Source organism: Panulirus ornatus, chromosome 7 (genome assembly GCF_036320965.1).
Source record: "Panulirus ornatus isolate Po-2019 chromosome 7, ASM3632096v1, whole genome shotgun sequence".
In the NCBI taxonomy this organism is placed as follows: domain Eukaryota; kingdom Metazoa; phylum Arthropoda; class Malacostraca; order Decapoda; family Palinuridae; genus Panulirus; species Panulirus ornatus.
In genome coordinates this window covers 25,355,016-25,378,296 of record NC_092230.1, presented here as the reverse complement: position 1 = coordinate 25,378,296, position 23,281 = coordinate 25,355,016, and the positions used below count along the sequence as shown (strand labels likewise).

The 23,281-nt window shown below is 40.7% G+C and overlaps 1 protein-coding gene across 2 annotated transcripts in view; it reads left to right on the top strand.

Annotated features, from left to right (window-relative positions):
* Window positions 1-23,281, top strand: part of LOC139749460 (uncharacterized) — a 121,392-nt gene that overhangs the window by 88,644 nt on the left and 9,467 nt on the right. For both annotated transcript variants that reach the window (XM_071663359.1, XM_071663360.1), the window contains exons 4-7: window positions 6,421-6,634; window positions 10,226-10,358; window positions 10,636-10,817; window positions 13,688-13,883. In XM_071663359.1, the coding sequence (XP_071519460.1) occupies window positions 6,421-6,634; window positions 10,226-10,358; window positions 10,636-10,817; window positions 13,688-13,883 (725 nt within the window). The remainder of the gene's footprint in view (window positions 1-6,420; window positions 6,635-10,225; window positions 10,359-10,635; window positions 10,818-13,687; window positions 13,884-23,281) is intronic.

Genomic DNA, 23,281 nt, shown 5'->3' with positions numbered 1-23,281 from the left:
GTAGAGGATGTGTGGATCAGGTGTTTGCTTTGAAGAATATATGTGAGAAATACTTAGAAAAGCAAATGGATTTGTATGTAGCATTTATGGATCTGGAGAAGGCATATGATAGAGTTGATAGAGATGCTGTGTGGAAGGTATTAAGAATATATGGTGTGGGAGGCAAGCTGTTAGAAGCAGTGAAAAGTTTTTATCGAGGATGTAAGGCATGTGTACGTGTAGGAAGAGAGGAAAGTGATTGGTTCTCAGTGAAAGTAGGTTTGTGGCAGTGGTGTTTGATGTCTCCATGGTTGTTTAATTTGTTTATGGATGAGGTTGTTAGGGAGGTGAATGCAAGAGTTTTGGAAAGAGGGGCAAGTATGAAGTCTGCTGTGGATGAGAGAGCTTGGGAAGTGAGTCAGTTGTTGTTCGCTGATGATACAGCGCTGGTGGCTGATTCATGTGAGAAACTGCAGAAGCTGGTGACTGAGTTTGGTAAAGTGTGTGAAAGAAGAAAGTTAAGAGTAAATGTGAATAAAAGCAAGGTTATTAGGAACAGTAGGGTTGAGGGTCGAGTCAATTGGGAGGTAAGTTTGAATGGAGAAAAACTGGAGGAAGTAAAGTGTTGTAGATATCTGGGAGTGGATCTGGCAGCGGATGGAACCATGGAAGCGGAAGTGAATCATAGGGTGGGGAAGGGGGCGAAAATCCTGGGAGCCTTGAAGAATGTGTGGAAGTCGAGAACCTTATCTCGGAAAGCAAAAATGGGTATGTTTGAAGGAATAATGGTTCCAACAATGTTGTATGGTTGCGAGGCGTGGGCTATGGATAGAGTTGTGCGCAGGAGGGTGGATGTGCTGGAAATGAGATGTTTGAGGACAATGTCTGGTGTGAGGTGGTTTGATCGAGTAAGTAATGTAAGGGTAAGAGAGATGTGTGGAAATAAAAAGATCGTGGTTGAGAGAGCAGAAGAGGGTGTTTTGAAATGGTTTGGGCACATGGAGAGAATGAGTGAGGAAAGATTGACCAAGAGGATATATGTGTCGGAGGTGGAGGGAGCGAGGAGAAGTGGGAGACCAAATTGGAGGTGGAAAGATGGAGTGAAAAAGGTTTTGAGTGAAAGGCGGGCAAGGAATAGAGTGAATTGGATCGATGTGGTATACCGGGGTTGACGTGCTGTCAGTGGATTGAATCAGGGCATGTGAAGCGTCTGGGGTAAACCATGGAAAGTTGTGTGGGGCCTGGATGTGGAAAGGGAGCTGTGGTTTCGGGCATTATTGCATGACAGCTAGAGACTGAGTGTGAACGAATGGGGCCTTTGTTGTCTTTTCCTAGCGCTACCTCGCACACATGAGGGGGGAGGGGGATGTATTCCATGTGTGGCGAGGTGGCGATGGGAATGAATAAAGGCAGACAGTGTGAATTGTGTGCATGAGCATATATGTATGTGTTTGTGTGTGTATTTATATGTGTACATTGAGATGTAAAGGTATGTATATTTGCGTGTGTGGACGTGTATGTATATACATGTGTATGGTGGTGGGTTAGGCCATTTCTTTCGTCTGTTTCCTTGCACTACCTCGCAAATGCGGGTGACAGCGATAAAGCAAAATAAATGAATAAATGTATATATATATATATATATATATATATATATATATATATATATATATATATATTTTTTTTTTTTTTTCATACTATCCGCCATTTCCCGCGACAGCGAGGTAGCGTTAAGAACAGAGGACTGGGCCTCTGAGGAAATATCCTCACCTGGCCCTCTTCTCTGTTCCTTCTTTTGGAAAATTAAGAAAAGGAAAAAAAAAAAAAAAAAAGAAAACGAGAGGGGAGGATTTCCAGCCCCCCGCTCCCTTCCCTTTTAGTCGCCTTCTACGACACGCAGGGAATATGTGGGAAGTATTCTTTCTCCCCTATCCCCACGGAAAATATATATATATATATATATATATATATATATATATATATATATATATATATATATATATATAAGTGGATTGAATCAGGGCATGTGAAGCGTCTGGGGTGAACCATGGAGAGCTGTGTAGGTATGTATATTTGCGTGTGTGGACGTATGTATATACATGTGTCTGGGGGTGGGTTGGGCCATTTCTTTCGTCTGTTTCCTTGCGCTACCTTGCAAACGCGGGAGACCGGCAAAAAAAAAAAAATATATATATATATGTATATATATATATGTATATATATATATATGTATATATATATATGTATATATATATATGTATATATATATATATATGTATATATATATATATATATATATATATATATATATATATATATATATATATATATATATATATATATATATATATATATCCACACATCCTCTACCACTTCTGAAACCACACTGCTCTTCCCCAATCTGATGCTCTGTACATGCCTTCACCCTCTCAATCATTATATGGGAGGATATTGATTGAGAGGGTGAAGGCATGTACAGAGCATCAGATTGGGGAAGAGCAGTGTGGTTTCAGAAGTGGTAGAGGATGTGTGGATCAGGTGTTTGCTTTGAAGAATTTTTTTTTTTTCTTTATACTTTGTCGCTGTCTCCCGCGTTTGCGAGGTAGCGCAAGGAAACAGACGAAAGAAATGGCCCAACCCCCATACACACGTACATACACACGTCCACACACGCAAATATACATACCTACACAGCTTTCCATGGTTTACCCCAGACGCTTCACATGCCTTGATTCAATCCACTGACAGCACGTCAACCCCTGTATACCACATCGCTCCAATTCACTCTATTCCTTGCCCTCCTTTCACCCTCCTGCATGTTCAGGCCCCGATCACACAAAATCTTTTTCACTCCATCTTTCCACCTCCAATTTGGTCTCCCTCTTCTCCTCGTTCCCTCCACCTCCGACACATATATCCTCTTGGTCAATCTTTCCTCACTCATTCTCTCCATGTGCCCAAACCATTTCAAAACACCCTCTTCTGCTCTCTCAACCACGCTCTTTTTATTTCCACACATCTCTCTTACCCTTACGTTACTTACTCGATCAAACCACCTCACACCACACATTGTCCTCAAACATCTCATTTCCAGCACATCCATCCTCCTGCGCACAACTCTATCCATAGCCCACGCCTCGCAACCATACAACATTGTTGGAACCACTATTCCTTCAAACATACCCATTTTTGCTTTCCGAGATAATGTTCTCGACTTCCACACATTTTTCAAGGCTCCCAAAATTTTCGCCCCCTCCCCCACCCTATGATCCACTTCCGCTTCCATGGTTCCATCCGCTGACAGATCCACTCCCAGATATCTAAAACACTTCACTTCCTCCAGTTTTTCTCCATTCAAACTCACCTCCCAATTGACTTGACCCTCAACCCTACTGTACCTAGTAACCTTGCTCTTATTCACATTTACTCTTAACTTTCTTCTTCCACACACTTTACCAAACTCAGTCACCAGCTTCTGCAGTTTCTCACATGAATCAGCCACCAGCGCTGTATCATCAGCGAACAACAACTGACTCACTTCCCAAGCTCTCTCATCCCCAACAGACTTCATACTTGCCCCTCTTTCCAGGACTCTTGCATTTACCTCCCTAACAACCCCATCCATAAACAAATTAAACAACCATGGAGACATCACACACCCCTGCCGCAAACCTACATTCACTGAGAACCAATCACTTTCCTCTCTTCCTACACGTACACATGCCTTACATCCTTGATAAAAACTTTTCACTGCTTCTAACAACTTGCCTCCCACACCATATATTCTTAATACCTTCCACAGAGCATCTCTATCAACTCTATCATATGCCTTCTCCAGATCCATAAATGCTACATACAAATCCATTTGCTTTTCTAAGTATTTCTCACATACATTCTTCAAAGCAAACACCTTTGAAGGGCGTAAATGGGGAGGTGATAACAAGTAGTGGTGATGTGAGAAGGAGATGGAATGAGTATTTTGAAGGTTTGTTGAATGTGTCTGATGACAGAGTGGCAGATATAGGGTGTTTTGGTCGAGGTGGTGTGCAAAGTGAGAGGGTTGGGGAAAATGATTTGGCAAACAGAGAAGAGGTAGTAAAAGCTTTGCGGAAGATGAAAGCCGGCAAGGCAGCAGGTTTGGATGGTATTGCAGTGGAATTTATTAAAAAAGGGGGTGACTGTATTGTTGACTGGTTGGTAAGGTTATTTAATGTATGTATGACTCATGGTGAGGTGCCTGAGGATTGGCGGAATGCGTGCATAGTGCCATTGTACAAAGGGAAAGGGGATAAGAGTGAGTGCTCAAATTACAGAGGTATAAGTTTGTTGAGTATTCCTGGTAAATTATATGGGAGGGTATTGATTGAGAGGGTGAAGGCATGTACAGAGCATCAGATTGGGGAAGAGCAGTGCTTTGAAGAATGTATGTGAGAAATACTTAGAAAAGCAAATGGATTTGTATGTAGCATTTATGGATCTGGAGAAGGCATATGATAGAGTTGATAGAGATGCTCTGTGGAAGGTATTAAGAATATATGGTGTGGGAGGCAAGTTGTTAGAAGCAGTGAAAAGTTTTTATCAAGGATGTAAGGCATGTGTACGTGTAGGAAGAGAGGAAAGTGATTGGTTCTCAGTGAATGTAGGTTTGCGGCAGGGGTGTATGATGTCCCCATGGTTGTTTAATTTGTTTATGGATGGGGTTGTTAGGGAGGTGAATGCAAGAGCTTTGGAAAGAGGGGCAAGTATGAAGTCTGTTGGGGATGAGAGAGCTTGGGAAGTGAGTCAGTTGTTGTTCGCTGATGATACAGCGCTGGTGGCTGATTCATGTGAGAAACTGGAGAAGCTGGTGACTTAGTTTGGTAAAGTGTGTGAAAGAAGAAAGTTAAGAGTAAATGTGAATAAGAGCAAGGTTATTAGGTACAGTATTGTTGAGGGTCAAGTCAATTGGGAGGTGAGTTTGAATGGAGAAAAACTGGAGGAAGTGAAGTGTTTTAGATATCTGGGAGTGGATCTGGCAGCGGATGGAACCATGGAAGCGGAAGTGGATCATAGGGTGGGGGAGGGGGCGAAAATTCTGGGAGCCTTGAAGAATGTGTGGAAGTCGAGAACATTATCTCGGAAAGCAAAAATGGGTGTGTTTGAAGGAATAGTGGTTCCAACAATGTTGTATGGTTGCGAGGCGTGGGCTATGGATAGAGTTGTGCGCAGGAGGATGGATGTGCTGGAAATGAGATGTTTGAGGACAATGTGTGGTGTGAGGTGGTTTGATCGAGTAAGTAATGTAAGGGTAAGAGAGATGTTTGGAAATAAAAAGAGCGTGGTTGAGAGAGCAGAAGAGGGTGTTTTGAAATGGTTCGGGCACATGGGGAGAATGAGTGAGGAAAGATTGACCAAGAGAATATATGTGTCGGAGGTGGAGGGAACGAGGAGAAGAGGGAGACCAAATTGGAGGTGGAAAGATGGAGTGAAAAAGATTTTGTGTGATCGGGGCCTGAACATGCAGGAGGGTGAAAGGAGGGCAAGGATTAGAGTGAATTGGAGCGATGTGGTATACCGGGGTTGACGTGCTGTCAGTGGAGTGAATCAAGGCATGTGAAGCGACTGGGGTAAACCATGGAAAGTTGTGTAGGTATGTATATTTGCGTGTGTGGACATATGTATATACATGTCTATGGGGGTGGGTTGGGCCATTTCTTTCGTCTGTTTCCTTGCGCTACCTCGCAAACGCGGGAGACAGCGACAAAGCAAAAAAAAAAAATATATATATATATATATATATATGAAAAGTGTGGAACAGATACTAGTAGACCCAATGTTCATGTGTAAAGATGTGTGTTCAATCTAAATGTGCGTTCAATCTAAATGTTATAGAAAGAAAATTTAATTATAAAGCATAGGATTGTGACTCATGTGTTAAAGAAAATATGCTTAGAAGTAATACTAGAAAGTGATGAAAGTTGTGGGAGGTGGAATGGCTCATGATCAGAGGTGCTTCAGGTCAGGGCCAGCCTTTGACCACACATACACACCTCTACTCAGTTTTTGAAATCCACTTCTCCCTCTCACCTTTCATTCTCCAACATCGCTATTGTTTTACTTCTCACTTCTGCCACATATTATCTCATTTTTCAATGAATTTCCTTAACTTAGTAAAACTTCACCCTTATTTCTTCTACCTTATCTTCTCTTTTATAACTTCATCCACACCCTGGTGTTCATCCTCTTTTTCCTGCTTCTCTCATTCTTCTGCACTTACCTCCTCTCATTCATTTGCTTTCCTCCTCCCTTTTCTGCATTTATATTTGAGGATAATATCAAATTGGTGATTCCATTATAACATTGATAAATATAAAGCTTATAAGATCTTATTTCTTTTATATCAAAGGAATTGCATTCTACACACACAGCATCATTGTTACCTCTTGCATTATCCCCACCCAGGTTTAACGTCCCTATAGACAACTGTGGCACAACAGGGCAGCTGGACAGAGCCACACGAAACCAGGACACTTACTTTGAGAACACCATCATCATCCAGAATGACGCTCTCATCCAGGAGGAGTGGGACATCGCCCGAGCCATCCGCTGCACTTGGCATCACACCATCCAGAAGAGTGTTGACTTCATACCATTTAAAGTATACGAGCCTCTCAAAGTAGGTAGACCAACTACTTGAAGTGGGTGACCAAATCCTTACAGTAGATACACTAAGCTTCTTAGAGTAGAATAAGTCTTTTGAAAGGAGTATACCAAGCTCTTGAAAATGAATAGACTGAATGAATAATCATGTAAGAGAAGTAGATTATGCCTATTAGGGTTGGGGAAGGATGGTATATATACTTATCACTATAGAGACTGTCATCCCAAGATATAAGTTTTGTAATGAAGAAACTAAACGCTTTCTCCTTAAGTGTCCTGCACTTACCTCACATAGACAGACATGCTTCTTGACCTGTGGTCCTACCTGGTGGATGTGGATGGTTCCCTGTGTTCTCTGGAGGCTCCATAGAAGGGGATCATGGGTCAGGAAAGTAAAAGTAAACATTTCTAAATCTCAGATGACTTATTGAGACAGACTATGTTGAGAGAGAGAGAGAGAGAGAGAGAGAGAGAGAGAGAGAGAGATAGAGAGAGAGCTGTAAACTATAAGAAAGTGGAATGAAAAGGCATCTTAAAAGTGATTAAACATATGCAAAGCCTCCTAGATTTTACTAACAAAGCTTCTTGAAGTAAGTGGACTAGATTTGAAATAAGTGGATTAGACTCCTTAAAGTTACAATAATAAACTTCTCAAAGTAAGATTAAGCCTTTTAAAGTAAGTTTATCAAAACTAAGCTTGTTCGAATAATTATATATCACATAGTAAGGAGACTAAGATTAAGTTTGTTCATGGAGTCTTAAAAAAAATGGACCAATTCTCTTAAAAAGTCTCCAGAACAGACAGGGCAGGGTTAGAATGAGAAAGAGTGATGAAGAAGAAAGGATAGCAATAGTGTGAAGATGATAGATAGAGAGAAAAAGAAAGAAAATGGATTACAGTACTCAGGCCTAATGAGAGGAAGGGGTAAAGGGTATTGCTAGCTTGGAGGCCCTAGAGGGACCTGTTTGCTGAGCTCTTTTACTCAAATTTCAGTTTATCCTATTATTTACAGTAAAGCAAAATCCCACATATTTTATTGATAATGTGTACACTTTTGTACTTGAATACTGTAAACTGACATTGGCTACTGCAGTGATTTTGCTTTATTTATGATGTCATTGCTCATCTAATTCAGAATTTTTTTTAGCAAGATTTTAAAGTTAAAAAGGAGAGGAAGATGGTGAGGCCATCCTGGCTCTTAATGCCCTTGGGAATTATTGCGTTCATATATTTTGTGATGAAAAGATACTAGATCTACCTCAATAGCTTAGTTTATATGAGAAAAAAGTAAGGCCAACTATCCTGACGTGGATGGTGTAAGATTATCCCACGCAAAACTTTGGTCAAGTCAGGATGGCAATGCAGTGTACTTTTAGTCTATTCCTTTACCTGCTTCATTGATTCCATCTTTTCATGCCAAGACAGTTTAATATGTACATGAATGGTTGATTGTATTAGCATAGCTTATGAATTTTGCTGTAGGTTGCTGTGAATGATCATTTGATTTTGCTATTAAATCACAAAATTTTTGAGGTATCCCTGTATATATGTACATAGATATTCTTATTTGATGTTGGTATATTGGTATACAGTTTTTTAAATAACTTCAGTCAGTTTTTTTGCAGAGTTTGCTAATGTGGTTAAGTGGATACAGGTACACCACCGATTTTCCGGCACTCTTGGTTCCAAAGCCTTGCCGGATTAACCATTTTGCTGGGCCAACCATGGTCACGAAATAATAATTCATCAACACACCTCTAACCCACTAATATATCATGAACAGTTGATGAACCAATACTTTAGAGGTCACACAGCTTATGCACCGAAACACCACAATCCATTTTTTCAATAGTTCTACTTTATCTTGGATTGTTATGGATTGGTGTTTACGTTTGACACCACGACTGACACTCTCATATGTCTTAGAAGCCATAGCTAGGGTTAAGTTTAAGCAAAATAAGCTAAGAATCTCACAGAATTGCAGTATCTTCACCAACAAGTGCAGTGTAAAGAATGTAGATAAGCGCGCCCTACACACAACGCTGTCTGTGGCCGCCTAGTAAACTAGTCTGGTGGCCATGGTAATTTCAAGTTCCCTCACATAATTTTGTCTAGACTAAAGGAGGTGCCAAACCATCAGTTGCTGAAAATTCAGTGGTGTACCTATATATATTTTGTAAACCTCTTTTGTTCCTTTTCAGAACGGCAATTTGGAGTTCACATAAAAGCTGTCATTCCCTAAATATCCCTGAATGTGCACTTATCTCTAAGTAATTCCAAGATGTCCACTGAATGATACTTTTATGGTATATGGTTTACATATAAAGTAAACCTTGTAAAGTAAAGTAAGAGAGCAGGAAAAGCAGAGATGGTAAAGCTGAAAGGAAGCAACAAAAGAAAGAGAAACTAGAAATGACTGTGTTCAAAAGATATTGCAGACTTGAAGGATAAGTAGCAAGCAAGTGGACTTTGGTCATAATGCAGTTAAGAATTATCATCTGAAGAAAGGTCAAACTGTTTTCTCATATGAAAGTGTTTTGATGCGTGATCAGGGGTAATTGATTTAATTTTTTTTATTTTTTTGATATTAAATCATGGGATGATGTTTAATAAGTCCATTGAAAACCACAACTGCATTAAGTATTGTCATGACTACAGTAAACTAAGGTGATATCCTCATAGCTATATTTTGTTATTAGGGAAACTGTTGTTGAATTATACAAAAAAAATGAATATCTGGAAAGGAAAAAGTGTGATTTTGAGTGGATTCTTTATAAATGTGAAAATTCAAGGAATTGTCATTTTGTTTATATAACTGTAGTGCAGAGGTTAGCTGCCCACCACTCTAAATCTAACAAGACTAGATATGAATCATAGACAAGGTAGCTTTCTCACAGCAGTCCCAGCTGCTCATCCTTTCTCTATGTGGCTATTCATTAAATAGGTACTTGTGCACCTTCAGTGGATGATTACCATTTGTGTTTTACAGGGAGTTTTTCACTTGTGTAGACCCATCTTAACCTTGTATATATGTACCATGTCTTTACTCCTCTGTGTCAATACACACACACACACACACACACACACACACACACACACAGACAAAGAGCCTCTATTAACCATCCCCCAGGAGAGGATGAACAGCTAGGTGGACTGTGGACTGGCTGCCATGACCAGGATTCATACCTGTGAGGGTTTGATCCCATGTGACCCATGCATGCATGACATTCATATACACAGAGGTCTGTGTATATGTGTGTGTTTACGTATGATTTAGACAGGATATATATTCAGGGTTAAAACAAGGGCAATGAAGAACTCTCCCTTATAAAACACAAATAGTAATCGTAAGCTTCACCACAGTTGATTTGGCTTTGATTTCTACACTATATTCTTTTGTTTATCAGGTACAGTATTTTATGTTTGAACTCAGTGAACCCTTATTCTCCTTTTTCCTGCCCAGTGTTCTGTTTTCACCTTTGCAGCTTCTTACTTGGAATGTCCCTATTATCTTCTACCATTTTAGTAGACACTTGAAATCCTTCCCAGTTCATTTTCCCCTAACACATCCTACAACATTCATTTCTGCCTTTCTTCCTTCATAAGGTACCTGTACAACTGGATTCCCGGTCGATAAATACCTTAATGGAGATTCAGCATGGGTCAGGACCCTTTGCCAACCCTGCTACAGGCTATGTTTACATGGGTGATGACACTTCTGTTGTTATTTATATCCAAGGTATGCCTAAATTCTTCATTTTATTGAATTTTACTCATAAATATACTATTTGCTTTTTTTTTAATAATTTCTACCTGGTAAGTGCTAACAGTAACTTAAACGCTTAAATTCTTTTGAAATAGTTTGAATTTTCACCATATTACATCATCGGTCACTTTTGTACAATTTCTCTATTCATATCCACATTTTCCAGCATTCATGGCAAAGTAATGAAATGTGTCACTACAATATGTGCTTTATTTGAAGCTAACAGCTATTTTCATTTGTAACTTGACAGATCCCTCACATGAGATGGATGCAAATGTGATCTCATGCAACGCAAGCTCTGCAGGGGGGGCAGTAGTAGAGCTGGTGGATTCACATGGTTGCATAAAGAGGCCCGAACTCTTGACACAATTTGCTAAGACTAGAAATACGAATGGGGTAGAGGCAGACCTTATGCTTTATTCATACCTTAAAGTAAGCTTGTTTTTCAGTGTATTAAGAGCTTTTTCAGTCTGTATCACAGTATTCCCATTTTTAGCTATAAAGAAATATTTTGGTTTGTTATGTACAGGCATGTACAGAGCATCAGATTGGGGAAGAGCAGTGTGGTTTCAGAAGTGGTAGAGGATGTGTGGATCAGGTGTTTGCTTTGAAGAATGTATGTGAGAAATACTTAGAAAAGCAAATGGATTTGTATGTAGCATTTATGGATCTGGAGAAGGCATATGATAGAGTTGATAGAGATGCTCTGTGGAAGATATTAAGAATATATGGTGTGGGAGGCAAGTTGTTAGAAGCAGTGAAAAGTTTTTATCGAGGATATAAGGCATGTGTACGTGTAGGAAGAGAGGAAAGTGATTTGTTCTCAGTGAATGTAGGTTTGCGGCAGGGGTGTGTGATGTCTCCATGGTTGTTTAATTTGTTTATGGATGGGGTTGTTAGGGAGGTGAATGCAAGAGTTTTGGAAAGAGGGGCAAGTATGAAGTCTGTTGGGGATGAGAGAGCTTGGGAAGTGAGTCAGTTGTTGTTTGCTGATGATACAGCACTGGTGGCTGATTCATGTGAGAAACTGCAGAAGCTGGTGACTGAGTTTGGTAAAGTGTGTGAAAGAAAAAAGTTAAGAGTAAATGTGAATAAGAGCAAGATTATTAGGTACAGTAGGGTTGAGGGTCAAGTCAATAGGGAGGTAAGTTTGAATGGAGAAAAACTGGAGGAAGTGAAGTGTTTTAGATATCTGGGAGTGGATCTGGCAGCGGATGGAACCATGGAAGCGGAAGTGGATCATAGGGTGGGGGAGGGGCGAAATTTCTGGGAGCCTTGAAGAATGTGTGGAAGTCGAGAACATTATCTCGGAAAGCAAAAATGGGTATGTTTGAAGAAATAGTGGTTCCAACAATGTTGTATGGTTGCGAGGCGTGGGCTATGGATAGAGTTGTGCGCAGGAGGATGGATGTGCTGGAAATGAGATGTTTGAGGACAATGTGTGGTGTGAGGTGGTTTGATCGAGTAAGTAACGTAAGGGTAAGAGAGATGTGTGGAAATGAAAAGAGCGTGGTTGAGAGAGCAGAAGAGGGTGTTTTGAAATGGTTTGGGCACATGGAGAGAATGAGTGAGGAAAGATTGACCAAGAGGATATATGTGTCGGAGGTGGAGGGAACGAGGAGAAGTGGGAGACGAAATTGGAGGTGGAAAGATGGAGTGAAAAAGATATTGTGTGATCGGGGCCTGAACATGCAGGAGGGTGAAAGGAGGGCAAGGAATAGAGTGAATTGGATTGATGTGGTATACCGGGGTTGACGTGCTGTCAGTGGATTGAATCAGGGCATGTGAAGCGTCTGGGGTAAACCATGGAAAGCTGTGTAGGTATGTATATTTGCGTGTGTGGACGTATGTATATACATGTATATGGGGGTGGATTGGGCCATCTCTTTCGTCTGTTTCCTTGCGCTACCTCGCAAACGCGGGAGACCGACAAAAAAAAAAAAAAAAAGTATTCTCTTTCACATATATATACCCAGATTTTCAGCCAGAATAGATTTAGTAATAGAATACAAAATATATGTTACTAGTATTACCTGCCTGGGTACTGGCAGGGTTAATGCTGGCTCTGTAGTGTGCCAAGACTTCAGTGGTTGTCAAGTTGCACTCCTTTGACCCAGTTAGCTGTATTTTATTTTTGTCTCGCCCACACATGGACTGCTAGCATTCTGTCCACAAACATACAGTCTTTCCCTGTCACACGTAATGCATAAGGACATTTGACTTACACAACTTGTCCTTTGTAACTAGATTTTCCTGCGGTGAGCTATGTGCTAATTCTGCCTTTTGGCAAAATGGTAGGAGCAAAGTAGTATATAGGAATGTTAGACAGGAGCATTAGGTAGAAGCATTAGCTGGGAGCATTAAGTAAAAGTAGTAGGTTAGAACATTAGACAGATGCATTAGGTAAACACTTCAGGTAGTAGTAGTTGGTAGGAACATTAGTTAGAAGTCTCGACACTAAAGGCTAAGAAGCTGCAATCTAGTTCAACAGTTATGGACACTTTTCCCATGGCCACCCCCTTGTGGGAGTTCCCAAGGGGAATAGACATCAGAGATGTACATAGATAGATTACAAAATATTTAGTAGAAATTCATGTATAGTTTCTCCTGATGTATGGAGAGCAGTTGCTGCTACTTGGACATAAGAAATAGGAATACAGTACAACATGTATGAGAAAATTTGGATTACTTTGGAAAGTGAGGTAACCATCATCTAAGAAAAACAAGGATTAAAGGATGAGAATTAGTTATTGTAGAGTTTGAATTTGTTATTTTTTTTTATATACTTCATTGCTGTCTCCTGTCTCAGCGAGGTAGTGCAAGGAAACAGATGTGGAATGGCCCAACCCACCCACATACACATGTATAGACATAAACTCCCATACAGGCACATATACATACATACATATTTCAACGTATACATACATATACATACACAGCCATATCCATCTATACACATGTACAAATTCATACTTACTGCCTTCACCCATTCCTCTCGCCACCCTACCACACATTAAATTCAGGAACATTCTAAATATTGCTGAAGAATGGAGACCATGAGTGAGAAATCTTCCTTTTATGTCTTATGATGTTCAGTCTCTTTGTTATTTAAACAAGTTTCTGCCATAGTTTTTTTATCCAAAGGATTTTTTTGTTGCCCTAGAAAACAATAAACGTAAGTTCATTTCATTTTTAAATGTTTATGCTGCTAGGTGTAAAGAATTTCTGTTCCATCAGTTTACATGATATTGACAGACTTTTATGTTGTACTGTAATAACAAGTATATCTAACCCCTTTGCAGGCATTTCGCATTGGAGAAAGCCCTGAGTTTCTCATATCTTGTCACCTGGAGGTGTGTGAAGGTTCATGCTCAGAACCTTGTAGTGGTGGCCTTTATCCCTCAAGAAGAAAACGTCAGGAGCCTTCATCAACACCACCATCAGCGGTTGTAGAGCTCCAGAAGGGTGTGGTTGTAATCTCACGGGAACAACTGACAGGTCAGTCAATGCCATAAGGATTTTTTGTAAAATGTATATATTATTTATTTATTTATCTATTATACTTTGTCGCTGTCTCCTGCGTTAGCGAGGTAGCACAAGAAAACAGACCAAAGAATGGCCCAACCCACCCACATACATATGTATATACATACATGTCCACACACACACATATACATACCTATACATCTCAACGTATACATATATATACTCACACAGACACATACATATATCCACATGTACATAATTCATACTGTCTGCCCTTATTCATTACCGTCGCCACCCCGCCACACATGAAATAACAACCCCCTCCCCCTGCATGTGCGCGAGGTAGCGCTAGGAAGAGACAACAAAGGCCACATTCGTTCACACTCAATCTCTAGCTGTCATGTATAATGCACCGAAACCACAGCTCCCTTTCCACTTCCAGGCCCCACAGAACTTTCCATGGTTTACCTCAGACACTTCACATGCCCTGGTTCAATCCATTGACAGCACATCGACCTCGGTATACCTCATCGCTCCAATTCACTCTATTCCTTGCACGCCTTTCACCCTCCTGCATGTTCAGGCCCCGACCACTTTCAATCTTTTTCACTCCATCTTCCCACCTCCGATTTGGTCTCCCACTTCTCGTTCCCTCCACCTCTGACACATATATCCTCTTTGTCGATCTTTCATCACTCATTCTCTCTGTGACCAAACCACTTAAATACACCTTCCTCTGCTCGTACAAACACACTCATTTTATTACCACACATCTCTCTTACCATTTCATTACTTACTCGATCAAACCACCTCTCTCCACATTGTCTTCAAACATCTCATTTCCAACATATCCACCTTCCTCCACGCAACCCTATCTATAGCCCACGCCTCACAACCATATAACTTTGTTGGAACCACTATTCCTTCAAACATACCCATTTTTGCTTTCCGAGATAATGTTCTCGACTTCCACACATTCTTCAAGGCTCCCAGGATTTTCGCCCCCTCCCCCACCCTATGATTCACCTCCGCTTCCATGGTTCCATCTGCTGCCAGATCCACTCCCAGATATCTAAGATACTTCACTTCCTCCAGTTTTTCTCCATTCAAACTTACCTCCCAATTGACTTGACCCTCAACCCTACTGTACCTAATAATCTTGCTCTTATTCACATTTACTGTTAACTTTCTTCTTTCACACACTTTACCAAACTCAGTCACCAGCTTCTGCAGTTTCTCACACGAATCAGCCACCAGCGCTGTATCATCAGCGAACAACAACTGACTCACTTCCCAAGCTCTCATCCCCACCAGACTTCATACTTGCCCCTCTTTCCAAAACTCTTGCATTCACCTCCCTAACAACCCCATCCATAAACAAATTAAACAACCATGGAGATATCACACACCCCTGCCGCAAACCTACATTCACTGAGAACCAATCACTTTCCTCTCTTCCTACACGTACACATGCCTTACATCCTCGATAAAAACTTTTCACTGCTTCTAACAACTTGCCTCCCACACCATATATTCTTAGTAGCCTTCCACAGAGCATCTCTATCAACTCTATCATATGCCTTCTCCAGATCCATAAATGCTACATACAAATCCATTTGCTTTTCTAAGTATTTCTCACATACATTCTTCAAAGCAAACACCTGATCCACACATCCTCTAACACTTCTGAAACCACACTGCTCTTCCTCAATCTGATGCTCTGTACATGCCTTCACCCTCTCAATCAATACCCTCCCATATAATTTACCAGGAATACTCAACAAACTTATACCTCTGTAATTTGAGCTCTCACTCTTATCGCCTTTTGCCTTTATACAATGGCACTATGCACGCATTCCGCCAATCCTCAGGCACCTCACCATGAATCATACATACATTAAATAACCTTACCAACCAGTCAACAATACAGTCACCCCCTTTTTTAATAGATTCCACTGCAGTACCATCCAAACCTGCTGCCTTGCCGGCTTTCGTCTTCCGCAAAGCTTTTACTACCTCTTCTCTGTTTACCAAATCATTTTCCCTAACCCTCTCACTTTGCACACCACCTCGACCAAAACACCCTATATCTGCCACTCTATCATCAAACACATTCAACAAACCTTCAAAATACTCACTCCATCTCCTTCTCACATCACCACTACTTGTTATCACCTCGCCATTAGCCCCCTTCACTGAAGTTCCCATTTGCTCCCTTGTCTTACGCCCTTTATTTACCTCCTTCCAGAACATCTTTTTATTCTCCCTAAAATTTAATGATACTCTCTCACCCCAACTCTCATTTGCCCTCTTTTTCACCTCTTGCACCTTTCTCTTGACCTCCTGTCTCTTTCTTGTATACATCTCCCACTCATTTGCATTTTTTCCCTGCAAAAATCGTCCAAATGCCTCTCTCTTCTCTTTCACTAATAATCTTACTTCTTCATCCCACCACTCACTACCCTTTCTAATCAACTCACCTCCCACGCTTCTCATGCCACAAGCATCTTTTGCGCAAGCCATCACTGCTTTCCTAAATACATCCCATTCCTCCCCCACTACCCTTACCTCCTTTGTTCTCACCTTTTTCCATTCTGTACTCAGTCTCTCCTGGTACTTCCTCACACAAGTCTCCTTCCCAAGCTCACTTACTCTCACCACCCTCTTCACCCCAACATTCTCTCTTCTTTTCTGAAAACCCATACAAATCTTCACCCTCGCCTCCACAAGATAATGATCAGACATCCCTCCAGTTGCACCTCTCGTTTTTTTTTTTTTATTTTTTTTTTTCCAAAAGAAGGAACAGAGAAGGGGGCCAGGTGAGGATATTCCCTCAAAGGCCCAGTCCTCTGTTCTTAGCGCTACCTCGCTAATGCGGGAAATGGCGAATAGTATGAAAAAAAAAAAAGAAAAAAATATATATATATATATATATATATATATATATATATATATATATATATATATATATATATATATATATATTTCGCTACCTCGCAAACTCAGTAGACGGTGACAAAGCAAAATAAATATAAATAAATATATATTATATTTATATATTTTCCTTTGTCGCTGTCTCCCGCGTTTGCGAGGTAGCGCAAGGAAACAGACGAAAGAAATGGCCCAACCCACCCCCATACACATGCATATACATACATGTCCACACACGCTAATATACATACCCATACATTTCAATGTCTCCAGAATTGGTAAACTTCAGTGCCACCTTTCAGCCTTTTAGTACCTCACCCTTAACAGGTTACTGGCTAAGGGCGACTCTAAAGCAGTGTTGCCAGAGGCTCTTACTTACAGACACTTGCATATATACACATGCACACAATTCACACCGTCTGCCTTTATTCATTCCCATCGCCACCTCGCCACACATGGAATAACATCCCCCTCCCCCCTCATGTGTGCGAGGTAGTGCTAGGAAAAGGCAACAAAGGCCCCATTCGTTCACACTCAGTCTCTAGCTGTCATGCAATAATGCCCGAAACCACAGCTTCCTTTCCACATCCAGGCCCCACAGAAGTTTCCATGGTTTACCCCAGACGCTTCACATATCCTGATTCAATCCATTGACAGCACGTCGACCCCGGTATACCACATCGATCCAATTCACTCTATTCTTTGCCTGCCTTTCACCCTCCTGCATGTTCAGGCCCCGATCACTCAAAATCTTTTTCACTCTCTTTCCACCTCCAATTTGGTCTCCCACTTCTCCTTGTTCCCTCCACCTCCGACACATATATCCTCTTGGTCAATCTTTTCTCACTCATTCTCTCCATGTGCCCAAACCATATCAAAACACCCTTTTCTGCTCTCTCAACCACGCTCTTTTTATTTCCACACATCTCTCTTACCCTTACATTACTTACTCGATCAAACCACCCCACACTACATATTGTCATCAAACATCTCATTTCCAGCACATCCACCCTCCTGCGCACTACTCTATCCATAGCCCACGCCTCACCCATACAACATTGTTGGAACCACTATTCCTTCAAACATACCCATTTCTGCTTTCCGAGATAATGTTCTCAACTTCCACACATTCTTCAAGGCTCCCAGGATTTTCGCCCCCTCTCCCACCCTATGATTCACTACTGCTTCCATGGTTCCATCCACTGCCAGATCCACTCCCAGATATCTAAAACACTTCACTTCCTGCAGGTTTTCTCCATTCAAACTTACCTCCCAATTGACTTGACCCTCAACCCTACTGTACCTAATAACCTTGCTCTTATTCACATTTACTCTTAACTTTCTTCTTTCACACACTTTACCAAACTCAGTCACCAGCTTCTGCAGTTTCTCACATGAATCAGCCACCAGCACTGTATCATCAGCGAACAACAACTGACTCACTTCCCAAGCTCTCTCATCCCCACCAGACTTCATACTTGCCCCTCTTTCCAAAACTCTTGCATTCACCTCCCTAACAACCCCATCCATAAACAAATTAAACCACCATGGAGACATCACACATCCCTGCCGCATACCTACATTCACTGAGAACCAATCACTTTCTTCCTACACGTACACATGCCTTACATCCTCGATAAAAACTTTTCACTGCTTCTAACAACTTGCCTCCCACACCATATATTCTTAGTAGCTTCCACAGAGCATCTCTCTCAACTCTATCATATGCCTTCTCCAGATCCATAAATGCTACATACAAATCCATTTGCTTTTCTAAGTATTTCTCACATACATTCTTCAAAGCAAACACCTGATCCACACATCCTCTACTACTTCTGAAACCACATTGCTCTTCCCCAATCTGATGCTCTGTACATGCCTTCACCCTCTCAATCAATACCCTCCCATATAATTTACCAGGAATACTCAACAAACTTATACCTCTGTAATTTGAGCACTCACTCTTATCCCCTTTGCCTTTGTACAATGGCACTATGCACGCATTCCGCCAATCCTCAGGCACCTCACCATGAATCATACATACATTAAATAACCTTACCAACCAGTCAACAATACAGTCACCCCCTTTTTTAATAAACTCCACTGCAATACCATGCGAACCTGCTGCCTTGCCGGCTTTCATCTTCCGCAAAGCTTTTACTACCTCTTCTCTGTTTACCAAATCATTTTCCCTAACCCTCCCACTTTGCACACCACCTTGACCAAAACACCCTATATCTGCCACTCTGTCATCAAACACATTCAACAAACCTTCAAAATACTCACTCCATCTCCTTCTCACATCACCACTACTTGTTATCACCTCCCCATTAGCCTCCTTCACTGAAGTTCCCATATATATATATATATATATATATATATATATATATATATATATATATATATATATATATATATATATATTTTTTTTTTTTTTTTTTTCTGCCGTCTCCCGCGTTTGCGAGGTAGCGCAAGGAAACAGACAAAAGAAATGGCCCAACCCACCCCATACACATGTATATACATACGTCCACACACGCAAATATACATACCTACACAGCTTTCCATGGTTTACCCCAGACGCTTCACATGCCTTGATTCAATCCACTGACAGCACGTCAACCCCGGTATACCACATCGCTCCAATTCACTCTATTCCTTGCCCTCCTTTCACCCTCCTGCATGCTCAGGCCCCGATCACACAAAATCTTTTTCACTCCATCTTTCCACCTCCAATTTGGTCTCCCTCTTCTCCTCGTTCCCTCCACCTCCGACACATATATTCTCTTGGTCAATCTTTCCTCACTCATTCTCTCCATGTGCCCGAACCATTTCAAAACACCCTCTTCTGCTCTCTCAACCATGCTCTTTTTATTTCCACACATCTCTCTTACCCTTACGTTACTTACTCGATCAAACCACCTCACACCACACATTGTCCTCAAACATCTCATTGCCAGCACATCCATCCTCCTGCGCACAACTCTATCCATAGCCCACGCCTTGCAACCATACAACATTGTTGGAACCACTATTCCTTCAAACATACCCATTTTTGCTTTCCGAGATGATGTTCTCGACTTCCACACATTCTTCAAGGCTCCCAGAATTTTCGCCCCCTCCCCCACCCTATGATCCACTTCCGCTTCCTTGGTTCCATCCGCTGCCAGATCCACTCCCAGATATCTAAAACACTTCACTTCCTCCAGTTTTTCTCCATTCAAACTCACCTCCCAATTGACTTGACCCTCAACCCTACTGTACCTAATAACCTTGTTCTTATTCACATTTACTCTTAACTTTCTTCTTTCACACACTTTACCAAACTCAGTCACCAGCTTCTGCAGTTTCTCACATGAATCAGCCACTAGCGCTGTATCATCAGCGAACAACAACTGACTCACTTCCCAAGCTCTCTCATCCCCAACAGACTTCATACTTGCCCCTCTTTCCAAAACTCTTGCATATATATATATATATATATATATATATATATATATATATATATATATATATTATACTTGATTGCCATTTTTTGTATGAGGAAGGTAGCACCAGGAAACAGACGAGGAACAACTAATCCACTCGTATACACATATATATACATAAATGCCCATACTTGTACATATACATACATGTACATTTCAACAGATACATACATGTACATAAACATACACAGATATATACATACATATACTAGCTTGCCTTCATCTTTTCCCAGCACCACCTCACCCCACATGAAACATCACTACCCCAGCTTCAGTGAGGCAGCAATAGACAAATAGACAAAAAAAAAAAAAAAAAGGCCGCATTCATTCATCTAGCTGTCATGTATAGTAAACCGAAACCACAACCCCTATCCACATCCAGGCCTCACAGTTTTTCCATCAGTACATCAACCCTAGAATACCACATCATTCTAATTCACTCTATTCCTTGCACACCTCTCACCCAACTTTATGTTCAGGCCCTGATCACTCAAAATCTTTTTCACTCCATCCTTCCACCTCCAATTTAGTCTCCCACTTCCCCTTATTCCATCTGCCTCTGACACGCATATCCTCTTTGTCAACCTCTCCTTACTCATTCTCTCTGTATGTTTTCTCTCCGTATGCCCAAACCATTTCAACACACCCTCTTTTGCTCTCTCAACCACACTCTTTTTATATCCACACATCTCTCTTACCCCTTTCATTACTCAATCAAACCACCTCACACCACACCTCTGTATTCCACTATATTATCAATATTGTATTTGAGACTTTCTAAGCCCTTGGCATCGAATCTGTGAGGCTCTCTCTTCCCCTTTCCCATGTACTTCACCATTAGAAAAATCTTTATTTCAAATAAAGTTCACTCATATTTAAATAACATTCATGTAATGTAATACAGGTATAATACAGATGTGACATATTTGCTTGCAAATTGCCTCATTTAGATTTCATGAAATAGAAAGAAACTACAATGGTGTTGTTGAAAATCGTCTTAGAGATTTCATGAAAGGGAAATGAGAAATCACATCATGAAAGTTGCTTTTATGTGTTGGATCATTTTTAGGGGAGTATTTTTCCAGTGTTCTTAGTGAATGTTAGTTGACTGATAACTAGTGAATAAAATGATATCAAATATAGGTAAAGTGTGTAGATAGGCAGTAGTTGGTAGAAAACCACTGACCAGAGGGGTTTATAACCGGTACTACACACCTGGGTATCAGTAGGTTTCGTGACAGCAGTATAGTGAGCCAGCACTTCAGTGGTTATTAAGTTGCACTCTTCTGATCCAGATAGTTGGCTTTTCTTCCTTTCTGACCCACACGTGGACTGCTGGCATTCTGACCACAAATATACAGTCTTGCCTTGTCATACATAACCCAGGTAGCTATTGTTTTTTCTGCCTGTTCCACATATGGAATGCTGGCTTTCTGTCCACAAACATACAATCTCTCCTTGTCACACATAACGACTTACACAACTCATTCTTTGTAACTAGATTTTCCTGTGGTAAATGCTATGTATTTGCCCTGCATTTTGGCAAAATGGTGTGAGTAATTGGTAGAAGTTGTAGGTGTGAACATTAGATAGGAGCATTAGGTAGAAGTAGTAAGTTGGAACATTAGGGAGAAGTAGTTGGCTGGAATATTAAGTAAGAGCCTCTGGCAACACTGCTTTAGAGTCGCCCTTAGCCAGTAACCTGTTAAGGGTGAGGTACTAAAAGGCTGAAAGGTGGCACTGAAGTTTACCAATTCTGGAGACTCTTTTGCCATGGCCACATAACTCTCTCTCTCTCTCTTCTCTCTCTCTCTCTCTCTCTCTCTCTCTCTCTCTCTCTCTCTCTCTCTCTCTCTCTCTCTCTCTCTCTCTCTCTCTCGGGAACGGACATCAGAGACATACATAGGTAAAGTGTGTGAAGCCCCCACTCCAAGATGTAGACTCCCAGATCTGTGCTTCTCAGGCACTACTGTTAATCCAACTCCATACATTTCATTGCCCTTTTACATATCTTGGCACTGATTTAGTGAGTGATTTTTCTCCCTTATAATTCTTTCTTTCCAGTTTGATTCAATTTTGCCATTATATTTTTTTAATTTTGTTTTTACATTTTCCTCCTCATTCATTCCTTCCCTTTTTTAATTTTTTTTTTGAGTAAACTCTGCTCTGAATTATTACATCATTTTCTGTAAATATATCCAAAGCTCTTAAGTCAACTTATTCAACTGTGCACTTTCATGTGAGGCAATCAGCAGTTTTACTTACTTCCCACCTTACTATCACCAATCCATCTCCTACTTTGACATATATAGGGATATGCCATACACATTTCACAGGGTTACACAGAATTTGGTGCCTGAGATATCAGGTCCTTTTTAGGTAAATTTTGGTCGCTGATTCTAAATATGCCATCAGTTTTTCTCTATCAGCTCTGGTTATCGAGATATGATATACCCCAAATTGCTATGCATACAACTGATCAGGCACAAGGATTGATGACTACAAATCATTAATTATTGCCTTTTTGATAAGAAAAAAGGCATCATACATGTAGAATTTATTTATTTATGATTTAATTACATCCATAGAATCAGATAATGGTGAAACAAGCATAGAAAGTTATATATTACTGATACATTGGTCATTTACTCAGACATCTCAAGAAAACGGCATGTCAAAGACTTCTTGCAGTGAGCTGCCTCAGGACAATCATGTTGAATGGTCCAGCAGTAATCCACCATCATATGGATATCCCAGTGTCCCCAGTATCCTTCTTCAATGGTTCTTTAATGTTGGTGGAATTGTTCACCCTGTTCCTCGCTAGGTCACCAAGGTTGTCTGGGAAACGATCCAAGTGGCTGTGGAGGTAATGCACTTTGATGCTCATTTTACAGCCAAGTTGATGGAAAGAAGAGAGCATGTTCTCCAATAGTTCAGGGTAGTTATCTGCTTTATGGTTCCCAAGAAAATTCCTTACAACCAAAGTGAATG